This window comes from Dermacentor silvarum, chromosome 11, assembly GCF_013339745.2.
Source record: "Dermacentor silvarum isolate Dsil-2018 chromosome 11, BIME_Dsil_1.4, whole genome shotgun sequence".
Classification (NCBI taxonomy): Eukaryota; Metazoa; Arthropoda; class Arachnida; order Ixodida; family Ixodidae; genus Dermacentor; species Dermacentor silvarum.
Window position 1 is genome coordinate 63988564 of NC_051164.1, and position 15078 is coordinate 64003641.

The window sequence follows — 15078 nt, forward strand, 5'->3', positions numbered from 1 at the left end:
TTTATTCAGTGCATTACAAGAAGAATCAACATCAACTAGGAAAATTTCTTGCTTTACTCAGCGGGCCCTGTGTTGCATGAGTTTATCCATTGGTAAACTTACGTAGGGTTAAAACACTTCAGGGCAGTGGCTCTAAACTGCCATGCAGTTTGTTGTTGAACAACAAATGCGTGACACTCGTGCAAAACTATACCTTTGGCATTCAGCAGGTGACAGCAACTGACGAAATAAAGCTAACGGTTTCTTGACTAACACATGCTCATTGCCCTGCTCTAATTATTAGAAGTGTACAAGAATAAGTGGATGTTGGCTGCATTCAAAGTGCAGCTGTTATGCACTAATGCACATTACTTGGATGATGCACTACATTCGCTTATCAATGGTGTGAATCCAGGCACCACATGCGCTGTGCCTTTCTGTCCAGCGTGTCAGTTTGGTCGGCAGATGCTTTGACTCTACCTCGCTTCTTCGGTTTCCTGTGCACCCTCTAATTGATGTCTGATTGATGCCGTGATTGATGACTGTGTGCCTTGAAATGATGCGAGCCTTTAGGAGTTGTTTAGATCTGCATATTTTGTTGTTTGTATTGTGATCGGGGCGAGCAGGTCTGAAGCTGCGCTGGCAGCATGGCATCTGGACCATCTCGGACGTGGAGCCCGGCTCAGCCGCGGCCAGGCACGGAGAGCTGCGCGTCGGGGACATCGTGCTCTCCATCAACGACCAGATGCTCTCGGAGAAGACGCAAGGCGAAGTGGCTGCCATCCTTGCTCTGACGCAGGATCTCAGTGTGGTCTTGTGAGTTGCCTAATGTTCTATGAATATATATATATATACTAGTTAGAATTGTATGAAGAAAACAGAAAATGAAGCCAAAAAGGACAATTAAGTGTCATATTTTAATTGAAGTATAGAAATAATAAGGAAAAGGGAAGTGAAGGTGTACGACAAACGACTTATCACAGGTGGAAGCCGAACCCACATCTTTCGCATTAGTTGTGCAGTGCGTTACTAATTGAGCTGCCGCAGTAGCCATCCAATAATGTGACAGAGGCGATTAGCTGGTGAAAAGCGGTCATGGACAAAAAATAAAACAGCATAAGCAACGCGATACCGTGTTGTGTCTCGTATGCTGAAAAAGTGTAATCACAGGCTCTCTGTTTACAAAACCCTCTCTGTAGCATCAACTACCTCAGGGAGGTGGAAGGGGAGACTGGTCGAAGCGCCGCCAAGTCCATTGGTGGAGAAGGTCAAGCTGCGTAAGGTGAACGGCTTCAAGGAGGAGGTCGTCAAAGCGTGAGTTCCTGTTATGTCTGTCATCATACATCATCATTAGTGCACACAGTATCATTAGTGCATACATCATTAGTGCATACATCATCATTAGTGCAGACAAGGCATGTACAAGTCAGTCAAATAAGTCTGCAGAAATCTTAGCACAGTAGTGGTTTGGGCAAGTTGGCTATACTTACTTATCCATTGAAGACAGTAGTCATCGAAGGCACTTAACCATTGAAGACAGATGGATGAAGAATGAAGCAAGACACGAAACACAGTGAAACAAAGCGGTGTGTCTAATGTCTGTCCATCTTCCTCCATTTGTACGCTGTCTGTTATGGCTATTAGAGAAGAAATCTGTTAGAGATGAGAAATTGCGCTGTGTGGCTCTAACAAGACGCACACTATTCAAATACAATCAGACAGCACAAGGTGATGTCTTCTTTGTGTTTGTCGTGTTAGTACCATGCAGCTCAACTTCACATACATGACCAAGAACCAATTAGCCTATATGCAACCGTTTGTCAGAAATCTGCGATGTAAAGAAAGTTTCATCCATTAAAAAAATGGCTCAACTGCAACACAATGCTATGAAGTAAGCAATTTTGGTCTTCTCGTGTAGCAGCTTAAGAATTTTTTCAGTTCAGGGCATTGAACCTGGTATCAGCCTGCCTGTCTAGTAGATTCACTACATTGCCTGAACCACAGCCGACTAACAACTTGAAAAATTGAAAGTTGCAAACAGGGAAATGATGATGTAATTTCACAAGTTCTTTTATTGCGGGGAGAGTTATACAATTGGCATATTATGAAGGTGGGACTCCGTAACTCCTGCAGGAGACGCAAAAGGGTCACTAGACTAGATGGTTTTAGATAAACATAATGAGCGTGTAAAAAAAAAAATTGTGGCATCACTGAATCAATGAAGACACAATACAGATATATATATATATATATATATATATATATATATATATAATCTGTATTGTGTCTTCATTGATTCAGTGATGCAAGAGTGACAGAGCATGTTAGTTTTGCAACAAATAATGTTTTTTTTTTTTTTTTTACTTCTGCGGGTAACTTGTTTCATAACTGTCAGTTTTAAATCTGCAGCCTGGAAATATTTCCATCCACCTAACTTCAGCTGAACGCATATATTTTAATGTAAAATGCCCACTTAAAAATTTAGAGTTTATTTACAATTCTCATATGGACACTGATAATTTTACTAATTTTTATTTGCATCCACTTTAGGATGAAATCAATTTCAAAACTATCTCTGACGGATTTCTCAGCCTACATTTTTGTATCTGCTGGATTTTTTGCCCACAGCAGTGCCAGCCACTCTTTAATCAGTGTATAAAAACGACTGAAATTTCAGCAGCCATTGCGTGAATGTTTCGCAAATTGCCTTCATACAAATTTCTGTGTGTTGGTGCAGATCACTGTTACTGTACAGAGCTAAGTGCAAAAACTACAGAGCTGAGTGCACGTTCACAAAGTTCCTACAGAAGAAACTCTCCAAATTTAAAAAAATAATAAATAAATTGACGTTCACCATCTTGAGTAACAAAAACATTTTCAGTATCTTTTTTTTTTTTTTTTACCAAATTTTTGTATTTTGGGCTTCGACCAGAGAATTTTACAATTGGTAAGGTTGGCAGGTCTGGGAATGTTACTAAGTGAACCTTTCCATCTTCCTCAAATAGCTAACCTTGCAGTTTACAAAAATAAGACCTCATTATGTCATCGAACTGGGACTACTGCAGTTGTTCTAGTGTGTGAGTTTACAGGAAGCCTGCAGATGTGTGAGGCCACCAATCAGAGAAGCTTTGTGGAAATTAGCAGGGCGAAACTTCAACTTGTGGATTTCTGAAGAACTTACTTGGAATTCATTGTTTCAACCTTTCACTCCTTCAAGTTGTTGAATAATTTGACCTTGAGCAGCAAACGTTTGACATCACTGTTATTCTGTGTAATTACAAGGTTAATGTTTTTTACAAGGCTTATTTAAAATAGTACAGTTATGCTATTTTTGTGAATTATGTTGATATAGTATGAGCATCCTTGTCATTCTGCCTTCTGAACTATATTTTGGGCTAGCATGTGTATTTTGGGATGTATTTTTATGTTTGGCATGTTTATGTCATAGGTGTCTTTCTTTCCCCCCCTTTTTTTTTTCCTGCACTGTTTGGATTAAATTACGGCCAACTACTGTACTGTTTAAGGCCTTGAGCCGTAACTGGTGAAAGTTTACCAATAGTTTTGGATTTCTATTGTATTTTTTCGTTCTAGTGAGGAGAGTGTGCGACTGAAGGTATGAGGCCTGAACTACTAAAACTACAGGACCAATCAATCAATCAATCAATCATTCAAATGATCAATGAATCAGTCAATGAACTGAGTAAACAGGCCATATGCTAGCTGGATGGTCAGCTGGTCTCAAAGCTCAGCTGAGTACAATGTAATGAAATTAAATAAAACAGACTATCAGCAGACATAAATTTTGTTCTGCAAAGTCTGCACTCACCAAGAACAGGATTTGCAGTAAGTCAGCGTTTCTACATGCAATGCAGCTGTGCACGTCTCGAGCTTTTTTTTCTCTTTCTTATCTGTATTTTTTTTTTTTCGTGGCTTTGCTTGTTTTCAGCAGTCTTCACTGCAAGGACGCCGGTGTACTGTACCTGTGACATTTCTGTGCTTTGTTTAGGACTGGCAATGATTGTTGTTGGTGTGGTTTATTTTTTGCATGTATGTTTTTGTTGAGCTGGCGTGCGAGAAGCCACGAAGGGCCTCTCCTCCTAATCTTGTTAGATGCTTGCTTGGCCATGGGCTAATCCATCAGTGAAGCTGGAACATCTGTGTCTGTGCTTATCTTGTTCTCCTTGGGGTGGTGTATTGGGGGGCGTATAGGGGTACGTCGGAGTCGGGACCTCGCCGGACTTCCCTACTTGTTCCATCGACCGGTCCGCTGAGCCTATTGCTTCCGCGGCGACACTCAACGGCTCCCGACATGGAGACGATGGTTGCCGCAGTGCACAACATCGCCTCTTCGTACGTGCCTTCACTTAGGGATTCCATGTCATCATCGAAAGGTAAGGGCTGCGGCGCGTTTGCACAGTCGGCGGAAGTTCTTACGTTTGGTGCACGCTGAGGGTACAGCAGGTGCGACTTTCACGAGATTATTGAAGCCTAGCACAAATTATCTCTCTGATTTACTTATTCCATAGACCCTTTTCCTTATTTGCAAGCATGCTTCTGTGCATCGCACGTTTGGCCAAGTAATGGTGGCATTGGTCAGGGTTCACGTGAAGTGCTAGCTGCAAGCGCCGAGGCTTGTCTATTGCACATGGATTCATCACGAGAGCCACGTCTACATTTTTCATGACGAAAGATAGCATACTGCACTTGTACATGCTAGTTGCAGAAATGACTACACTGTCATAAGCATGCCAAACTGCCTCGCCAGAAAGCTAGCTTTACAATTATGAAAAGGTTCCATTGTGTAAATGCAGTCATATCGGGCACAACTTGTGTGTTACTTGAATGTCAATAATAGTACATGAAAGCTACTAATTGTCATGCGTTCCTTAAAAAAAAAAAGAATTATTAGTAAATCTCTGAAATTGTAGTCTTTTCTGTGTTGTGCTGGAAGAAATCAATTAACTTTTCCTGTTTTAAAGAATGGTGGCAGCAGATGTGTTTCTCGATTTACTAAGCAAGCACCTAAATTATTTATTTATTTATTTTTAAATTTATTTATTCAAATTACTATACACGTTTACAGGGCATTGTTAGCCCTCTTTGATACTCAGGCTTTACATGATTGATCCTAATGGGAGCCTACTGGAGTAATAATTTCAAGGATGAACACTGTTAAAAAATGAGCGCTTTGTTTTTCAGTGTGCCATTCGTACCCTTGCCAATAACGCTGGTGCACTCTACTTCCATTAGTTCAACCTTGGCGGAACCTACGAAATTGATAGAATAATCTGGCAGGGGGTGAATGCACAGGCGAAAGAAAACAGTTAAAAAAGTATTCGAACTCAGCTGTGCTTCATTTATCAGTATTTACCTATATTTATCATCAATTGCAAGCTGTCATTTTCATTTAGAAATCTGCCGAAGGTAGTCGAAGAATATCCTCGGTGCTGCGACCGAATGCTCACACATGCGGTGCTTGGATAGCTCTCGCTGAAGATCGACGGCCAGGTGGCTAGTGGAGAGGTTGGGCATGTTTATCCTTTGCCAAAGACATATTATGTCTTCGGCAAAGGATAAACATGTCTTCGATGCATTCACTGTTTCCTGGTGCTACTAAGATAGACCCTGCTGCCATTGCGATCACCAATGAAGTCAGGCGTGCATGTGCTCACCAGTCAAGCTCAAATTATCTGGTGAAGACCAATTTCAGAATCAGAATAACTGAAGTTATGACCCATAGACATATGTGCCAGTTGGAACCTTCAGTTATGATTGAATAATCTGAAAAGTTAAATTACTGTAGTCCAGTTAACTGAAGTCTACCGTAGTTGTCTGCAGACAGTGTTCGTGGTACCATCAGTTTTGGGCTCATATGTTGCTATAAACAGATGCAAGCTTTGCACGCTACTGTCTGAGGTAGTAAGCAAGAAGTCCACCGGATTGCTTGTGCAGAGCTGCTGGTCCCATCCAGCCGGAGCTTGGCCTCAACACCCAGCCCGAGTGCCTCCCCACAACCATCGTGGCCGGCACGGACGCCTTCACCGCTGCTTTCGCCACCCGTTGGCGGCCCCACTCTGCAGCCGTCCTCTCCCCTGCACCAGCAGTGGGGACCCGAGCGCGAGGTTGAGCTGGTGCGCGAGCTGCCTCAGCAGCGGAACCTGGGCATCAGCATCGTGGGCGGGCACGTCGACCTGTTCCGGCATTCGCAGGACGGCGGGCACGTCGACAGCCGCGGCGGTGTGTCGGGTATCTTCGTCAAGAATGTCCTACCAGACAGTCCAGCAGGAAGGCTAGGGGCCTTTGGCCGTGGTGATCGTATCCTTGAGGTCAGTGGCACCCATATTTCATAAACTCTTTACGTACCTGCCAACTCTCCCTAGTTTTCCGTAAAGTTTGTAGGAACAGTACACTAGGACAAGACGTTTAACTTTGAAACCAAACTGCTAGCCATTGCGAGCTCGTGCGCACGTCATGAAACACACACCTTTATTCTCTTGTTCCTCATATGCTTGCTAATTCTGCAAGCCTCCTTAAACTCTCGGACGAGGGCACTGGAGGGCCCTCCCGCCTAGACGAGACGTCGAAACAGACTTGGTGGCAAAGTGATGTCAAGTCTTCTGTTCATGGGGAAGTGATGGTGGGGACATCAATGTCCACACGTAAGGTGTGATGAGGCATCTCTAGGTAGGCCAGTTTTACGCGATCTAGACTGACGACTTCCTCACGACCGTCCTGAAGAATTGTCGCCGACTTGGCTGTTCATCAAAGGACGTGAAATGTCCTATTGAGGCAGGTGTCAAAGGTGCCTTGAGGGCATCATGCTGGAAAAAGGCTTGAGTGGCAGACATGATGTCAGGATGCATACAGATGTTGCAGTCTGATGTGCGAGGAGGTGCCTTAGGTAGCGTTGTGGTTGGGGTGGTGCGTCCTTAGAGGAAAAAAAGTCACCAGGAAGTCGCAAGGCAGCACTAGAAACGAGGTGGGTCGCCGAGCAGCCTAGCTCATTGCGATAGACTGCTTGCAGACTGAGCAGTACCATGGTAAAATGGTCAACCCAATGTTCACGGTCAGGGCATACCTTAGGGACAGCAGCTGGCGATGTAGCCGCTCAACCATGCCGTTGGTGCAGGGGGGATAAGTGCAGGGCATTGAGTTGTGCCGAGAAGGTGAGCGAGAAATGTAAATAGGGCGGATCAAAACTACTACCCACGACCTGTTGTGACAGTCCCGGGACAGCCGAAGTGCAAGACCAAGGGGGACATTAGGGCTTGGGCAACAGATTCAGCAGTGATGTCTGGTATGGGCACGGCCTCGGGCAAATGCGTGAAGCGTTCCATGATAGCAGATAGCTGCAACCGCATGATGAAGGATGTGGTCCAACCACATCGACGTGCACGTAGTTGTAGCGTGGGTCGGGTAAAAGGAAAGGCTGAGTTGAGGACTTGGTGTGACATGTCAGTTTGGCGTATTGGCAGGGCATGCAAGTGCGAGTCCAGTTACATATGTCAGTGTTCATGTGAGGCCAGACGTAGTGCTCCTCTATGAGCTGCTGTGTAGCTTGAATAGCAAGGTGGCTATATATTGCGCAAAGTGGGAAACAGTGCACGGCGGTTGGCCACAAGTATGAATGGTGGAAGAAGGTTCACTGATGTGTCACACCAAAGTGGTCTTCATGCACACGGATGACGTAACAGCTGCAGTCAGAGAGAACGAGAGCTATTACGTAGCTATTGTAACTTGGCATCTTCAAGCTGCATTATCACCAAGCTCTCCCAGTCTAGGACTTGTGCAAAGGGGCTGATGGAATCTATCCGGGAGAGTGCGTCAGCAGCCTCATTCTCCGCGCCCTTAATGTATCGTATGTCGGCAGTAAATTCGGGCACGTAGGCCAATTGATGAAGCTCTTGAGCACCCTACTTTGAGAAGTTAGTTCAAAACACGTAGACAAGAGGCTTGTGGTTCGTGAAAACATGAAACTTTTGACCTTTCAAGAAGTGTTGGAAGTGTTGGATGGCAGCGTAGATGACGATAAGCTCGCAGCTGAAGGCGCTGTAATGTGTCTCAGCAGGTTGAAGCTTTTGAAAGAAAAATGCCAGAGGGCGCCACTCGAAGTCAAAGCTCAGTGCTTGAAGCATCCATTGTGATTCGAGTTGGAGCATCCTGACCTTGGATGAGTGAGAAGCACTGCGTCTGCGATGGCGTGTTTTGCGACCTTGAAGGCGGCCATGGCTTCCGAATTCCGAAGAATTGTCACAGACGTCTGCTTGTTTTATGGAGAAGGTCAGTGAGTGGTTACGAGAGCTCCTCCACACAGTGAGATACGAAACGTCTAGAGAAATTGACAAGCCTCAAGAACTCTTGAGACTAGCAATAACTTGCAAAGTGTTGTTGGCTGCAGAAAATCCTTCACTGCATGAATGTGAGATGACACATGACGGATTCCTAATGAAGAGATGTGATGACCTAAGAACTCCAGCTCCGAAGCCCCGAACACACATTTTTGGGCATTCACAACGACACCACATTGCTGCAGGCATTGGAATAATGCAAGCAGGTAGCACCCATGGTTTGCTGGAGTAGCACTCACGACAAGAATGTCATTGATGTTAGCAAGTATAGTTTGGAGGCTGTGCGTCACCTCTGCAATAAACTGTTGGGAAGTTTGAGCCGCGTTGTGGAGTCTGAAAGCCATTGCACATACCCAAACAGGCCAAATGGAGTTGGATTCAATGATGACAGGCAGTCAGATAGAATGATGGGATGGTCAACGTGGGTTATTATGAACACTTACCAAAATGTGTGAAGCAGGCCCAGGTCAATAGTCAATAAATGGAGGCCGTACCTGGCTATTGATGAAGTGTTAGCGGCACATAACGTTCGTCCTGTGGACCTGGACCAGAGATCAAGCTGGTAGATGGTAGCATGCTTACTTCTGCGCCCGTGTCTACGAGGAACCTCGTCCTCCGATTCAGTCCATGATCATGAAGAGGGGGCCAGGTTGAGGATCAAGATCACAGACTGCCGTCAGTGATCTAGTTGCCGACCAGCTGCAAGGCAAAGTGCATTTCCTGGCATTGTGCTGGTTCCATCCTGTGGTACCAGCAGATAGAAGAGGTACTCGAATGACGTGAGGAGTTGTCGTGTGGAGGAAATTGATGCCTTGGGCTATGCGGTGTCTCACGTCAGTGCAAACTAAGCGTCAAAAGCACAGTGCATACTAAGCTAGCAGCACTCGGCGCACTTTGTACACATAGCAGATCGCTTTGAAGATGGGGTCCGCGCGACCGCGCACTTTGTCCATATGACCATGATCGCTCGCTGCCACTACTCTAGTGAGATGAAGAGCACCATCAGCAGAGAGCGAAGACTTCGCTTCACCATGTCTCCGAAACTTGAGATTAGGTGACCTCTACACTAGAAGCTCAAGAATCAGCTCAGCGTCTTTGCACTTGCCGGAGATTACTTCCAAGATATGGTGTGTGGCCTGTGTACGCTCTCAGCCATGTGCAGCCACGGCCACCAGGGTAGAGGAGGAGATGCACAGGCTTGAGAGGGAGGGTAGATGGGCATGTGTCTCCTACACCTCCCCCCCCCCCTCCCTCCCTTCCCCTACTGCGCTCTTGATTGTGTTACCGCACGCTCACCCCCTTCCCTTGTGCTAGTCAGCTCTCCTGCTACTCCGGGCTGCTGCGCCCCCTGTGGCCTCTGCAAGTTCTTTACCAGTGCGACAGATAACACAGCTGTGTTTCCTGCACATTGTGCTCCGACGTGCGTGCTTTGACGGCGTTCTTGCTGCTCAAATTTGATAGCACAGCAGTGCACATTGTGTTAAAAGGATGTTATGACAAGCATCTGGGCTTTATTCTTTGGAAACAAGGTTGAGAACACTGTATACTAGAACGTGCAACTGTGCAGCGACATAACTTTTTTCACTATTGTTACGGAGCAGTGGGGCATAGTATGTCGATGAACAAAGACAATGATTTGGCGAAAATAGCGTGCAGCTGGTTGGGGAAACCATCTTGTGTACGCAGTGTTGCTGCAAATTGTAGTATATACCTTGTTTATACTGTTACACAAAGTATATACACCTACACTTCACTAATTCATCTATGCTTCACTAATTCTGCCCCGTGGCAATATTTTGTGAGCTTTCTTCAGGGCACGTAAAATAGATCTACATCAAAGATAACAGTATGGAAGCTACTTTACTGGGCGTAATTGAGCACATTCTAGCACAATACGGTCACACTTATACCCTAAAATGGACACTGTGGCTGGTAGCATACAAGTCTTAGCAGGGGTCTCATGAGCATGGGTTGGCATGCTCATGAGTGCACTTGCTCATGCTCACTTCAAAGGCACGAGTGCTAGTGAACAGGCGTGAAGTTAGCGCCGGTCAGTGTCACTGGGTGTAGGTACGAAAGTGAGTAAACGTGCATGTGAATGTAAGTGATTGCTAGGGAGTTTGAGCAGACATGAGAAGGGGGTAAGTGAATACCATGTTGTGTGAGTAGATGAACATATTGTGTAGACTATGAACGGGAGTGAGTGCCGGTGAGTGTGAGTGGATATGAGAATGCATGTGAGTGAGTGGCTTTGCTCATGAGTCAATTGCTTTCGACGCAGGTGGATGGCATTGACCTCCGAGATGCGACCCACGACCGAGCTGTAGAGGTGATTCGGAACACTGGGGCCCACGTCAAGTTCAGACTGCAATCTCTTCTACCCACGGTGAGAGTTACAGTAAAATTAGTACATCTACTCCCAGGCGGCATCCGAAGGAGGGGAGGAGTTCATGTGGAAGCTGAACTAACTGTGCATTGAGTGCGGCACACAAAATAACTTGGTCATTGTTGTCATCAAAATTAGAAAGTTTATTTATGCATGGTTCATTCCTTTGTACAAAAAGAATCCCTTCGTTACATTCAGTAACTACACATAACCACCAAAGAAACCATAACCACATACAGCTGATGGCTGCATGTAAGGTATTTAATTGCAACACCGTAGAAGCTTGGGCTAGTCGGTACGTACTCGACAGGAGAACAGCGCAAAAAACATGAAATGCGAGGAGGGAAACACATACCAGCGCTGACTGACTGAATTCTTTATTCAGAAAGGAACACAAATATATACCTAAAGAAAAACAAAGGTACATCACTGCACATGGCCAAGAGATTAAACCATTTAATCTAAAGTTGCACCAATATTTACATTTTCGATGACGAATAAAACGACACTAAAGAGAAACACTACATCAGTTTAGACTTGTTAATTATTCTGTGAGAACTACAGTTTCATTAATTTCGTGGTAGTGTGCTGATTATTACAAGAGAAAACAAAGGTCAAAGTACCATATCTTAAAAACTTGACGCCGAAATTATGGTGCTGGTACGTTGGCATCATGTCACATATTTCAAAGCGTTTTAATTAGGGCTGCTGTGACACGGTAGGAATTCTACAAAGTCTCTTAAGTTCAGTACTTGTTGGTGTTTTTTTTAATACAATGTAGTACATTTTTACTAATAAAGATTTAACTAACCCTGAGAAGATGCCGCCAAAATCTATGACATCACAGCAAGCTAGTGTGAGAACTTCAAGGCGGCGTTGGCCATCTGCTCTTGGTTTTAACGCGACAGCGTTAAGAGCTCCGTGTCCCAGAAATTCCGGCGTTAGTGTTGACGTAAGCATCGTCGTTTGGTGGAAATAATCATGCGGAAACACATCATCCCAAACCACCCCGACCGGGCGGGCCCTTCACGTGGCGCAAGGCATTAGTGAACAAAAATTAAATTTCTCGAAGTAAAATCCATCAGAAAAATCGTAAAGTACTACTTGACCACAACCTACAGACATGATAGCGTCGGATTGTAATTTGAATATACGAGAGAAAAACCTTATAAGCAGCCAGGGATCTTTTAATGCTATAGCGTTCCACTTTTAAAGGCGAAGCTTAAGCGTCCTCCAATTCTGATGGTGTTTTGCTGTACTTTGGTTTTAGGCAACATTGAGGGGAATGTTGAAAACCGAGCCTTTCTAAATTTTTGATCGGTCCCATGTCGCAGAAAATACGGTGCCCGTGTCAACGGCGTCCAATAACGCTATCGCGTTCCACTCTTAAAGGCGAAGTTTAAGCATACTCCAAGTTTTTTGTCTTTTTTTAGCTTAATAAATCGTTTCTCATGGTAAAAGGGAGTTTCTTGTTGTTTTAGAAGGGTCCCTTTAATGTCAAGATTATGGTTGCAGTGAATGCAGTAAGTTTGCCAGTCCTATTATCATGTTAAGAGAAATTATTTTGTGGCTAAAGGTTCAAGAAATGCCACTGAAAAACTTGGAGGACACTTAAGATTCGTCTTTAAGAGTGGAACGCGTTAGCATTCAAAGATCTCTGACTGCTGCTCGCATTTTCAGGCAACTGCAGCTTATGTAACCGTAATGTTTACCAGGAAACTTTGGCAGCGAACGCTATGCATGAAGGCAAGCTTTCTGGTAGAAACGTGGCCTCTTGCGGTGGGCCAATCCTGGGAGCTGTGTATAGTCACGCTGAAAATATTACATAATTTTCAGGTTTCTGTAATTGTAACACACCTTTAATATTTCAGTCTAAGAATGTTTGACATAAAAGGGATGTGCTGTCGGTGTTTTGCTTCATGGCATTTGTTTGTGGGCTGTCATTCTGAAAATTCTGAGGAATAACTTTGTCACGAATGTAAGACAAGGTATGAGCAACTTAAGTGATAGAATGGGGGGGGGGGGGGTCAATATAACCCACATATACCGCATGTCATATTACAAGGCATGGCATATAAATATGCCTTAATCTATACGCAGATTTTAGCTCACGGACAATAACGCCGACGCCGACACTGGATTTTCTGTGACATCGAGGTGCTTAACGCTGTCGCGGTAAAGCATCAGTGGGCATGTTTTATTTAGTACAATTTCAGTGTACTTCAGAAATGGGGTTTTCATGTGCAGCCATAGCTGCTAACATTGGAAGCAAGAATTTGGAATTTGCATTTGATGGCTAAATGAGTTTTGAGAACTGTGCAAATGGCATTCAACTTTGAATGAATTCTGGAGTTTCACATGCTAAAACCACGATTTGATTATGAGGCACACCGTAGTGGGAGACTCTGGATTAATTTTGCCAACCAGGGGATCTTTACTGTGCCCCCAATGCACAGGACACAGCGTTCTTGTATTTCGCCCCCATCGAAGTGCAGCCGCCGCGGCCGGGATTTGATCCCGCGACCTCGCGCTTAGCAACACAACACCATAGCCACTAAGCCACCACGGCGGTTGGCATTCAACTTTGAGGAATCAAGCAGTTAAAGGCCAAGTGCAACAAAAATTTCACTTTGCTAGATTTGAGTAGTAGCGTGCACCACTAAAGCAGCCTTGGCAAAGCCGCAGGGCTGGTAATTTCATAGCTTTGCTCTTAGCAGCATCAGCACCTTAGCAGACGTCGTGCACACCACGTGGTATCGTTATGATTCAAGTCCCAGCATGCCACATCTGAGATATTTCAGAGCCCCGCTGAAGACAGCTCCATTTTCTGACCTCATTTCAAGCGTAGAAAAAAAAAATCAATTTTACACTTACCTCAGCTTTGTCTTACTGAAAACTTGCAGAAAGATTGCATTTTATTGTCCAGGTGGTTCTTTGTAACACATGGCACTCTTACTTGCCTGGTTATTGAGGAAAAAATTCGAATTTGCCTTCATCTAAGAGGAAGCTAGCTGTTGCAAAGACGGCGCTAGCATGGTCCTGTGTCGACGCCTATCGGCAGCTGCTGAAAGCAAAGCAATCATTTCAGCAGGGTTGCCATGTGGGAAAGGCTGTTGGTTTAAAAAATACCTAAGCCTAAAAGTGATCGGCAACATCTAGTATGGCAGCTTGCAGAAAATTGTCACCGCTGGATGATAAAATAAGAATGACAATGAGGATTCCAGGGACATTGCCCGGCACGCGTGTCCATAGATAACGTAAAACAACTAGGGGCAACGAATTTTACGCGCCAGCGTTCGCATCACAGTTTTGTGCGATCACGGGACCACCTGTGTTTACAAACTGCCCCCTCTGGTTGCTCACTGAAATTGAAACTTGGGCCATTCGCTATAAACAAGACTTGTAATAATTAACTGTCACTCACTGAAGCAAATTAGGTTTTATGCCATAATAACTGGGTCATTGGCTACTTATTACAATAGAAAAGACAAGATCCAAATTTATTGTGCCAGTGCTTTTTTGAACTAGGCTTCTTATGTGGTCCAAAATTTTCTTCTTCCAGTTGGCCTTTAACATAATTTTTTGTGCTGCCCGTGTCACGCGAATGTTAGACAATTCATTGAGACAAAGAGTATTCGGATTTGTTCTTTCATTATTATGTGGCTTTTTTCAAAATGGAAACCAAAATTAGGAAATAAACTTTAAACAAGGCACGTACACTCTCGTATGTGTCCTTGCATGCCTTGCTTAGTGCTCATTGTTTAGTGCGCCCCCTACACCCTTCGAAACAAATTTTTCATGCTTGTATTGTGGAGTTCTGTACTGGAGTAGTCTTCTTCTGCTTTTTTTTTTTTTGCATTATACTCGGCAAGGTCAAGATAATGTTTCCATGTGTCAAAGTACTGCGTTGGAGGGGCATTGTTTGCCCAAATTTAGTGCCTACGATGCATGCCAGTATTGACTGGGGAAACGACATGACTAGATAATCTACAATTCAAGGTTTTATATAAAAACAAAAGTGCATGGCTGTTGTATTTTATCTCTCACATTGTGTGCATTGCCAGTAGTCCTATCGTCACTTTGCCAATGCACCAATGACTATGTGCAGCCCAAGGACAGCATTGATGATGCAAGCCAGGAGCCCTCACCACGGTTACTCTCACCTCAGGTGAGGTCCTAGTTCTGTGCATCTCAACAGAATAAGTGTCGTCTTTGGCCTATGTCTCCTTTTTAAAGCGAAGCTTTTTTTTTTGCCTACCACCCCATGACTTGACATGTCATCGTTGCGCTGGGGATCATCATTGCCATTGTCATCATTGTCGCCGGTCTTGCTGACTAGAAGCTGTCGCTCTCGGGGATATGATT

General features: G+C 44.5%; 1 protein-coding gene across 1 annotated transcript in view; it reads left to right on the top strand.

Moving 5' to 3' along the window:
• The window catches only part of LOC119433733 (inaD-like protein), a 233597-nt gene that overhangs the window by 104384 nt on the left and 114135 nt on the right, over window positions 1–15078 (top strand). The window contains 5 exon segments of the mRNA XM_049658330.1: window positions 606–795; window positions 4189–4370; window positions 5932–6305; window positions 10609–10713; window positions 14822–14881. Coding sequence (XP_049514287.1) covers window positions 606–795; window positions 4189–4370; window positions 5932–6305; window positions 10609–10713; window positions 14822–14881 — 911 coding nt within the window.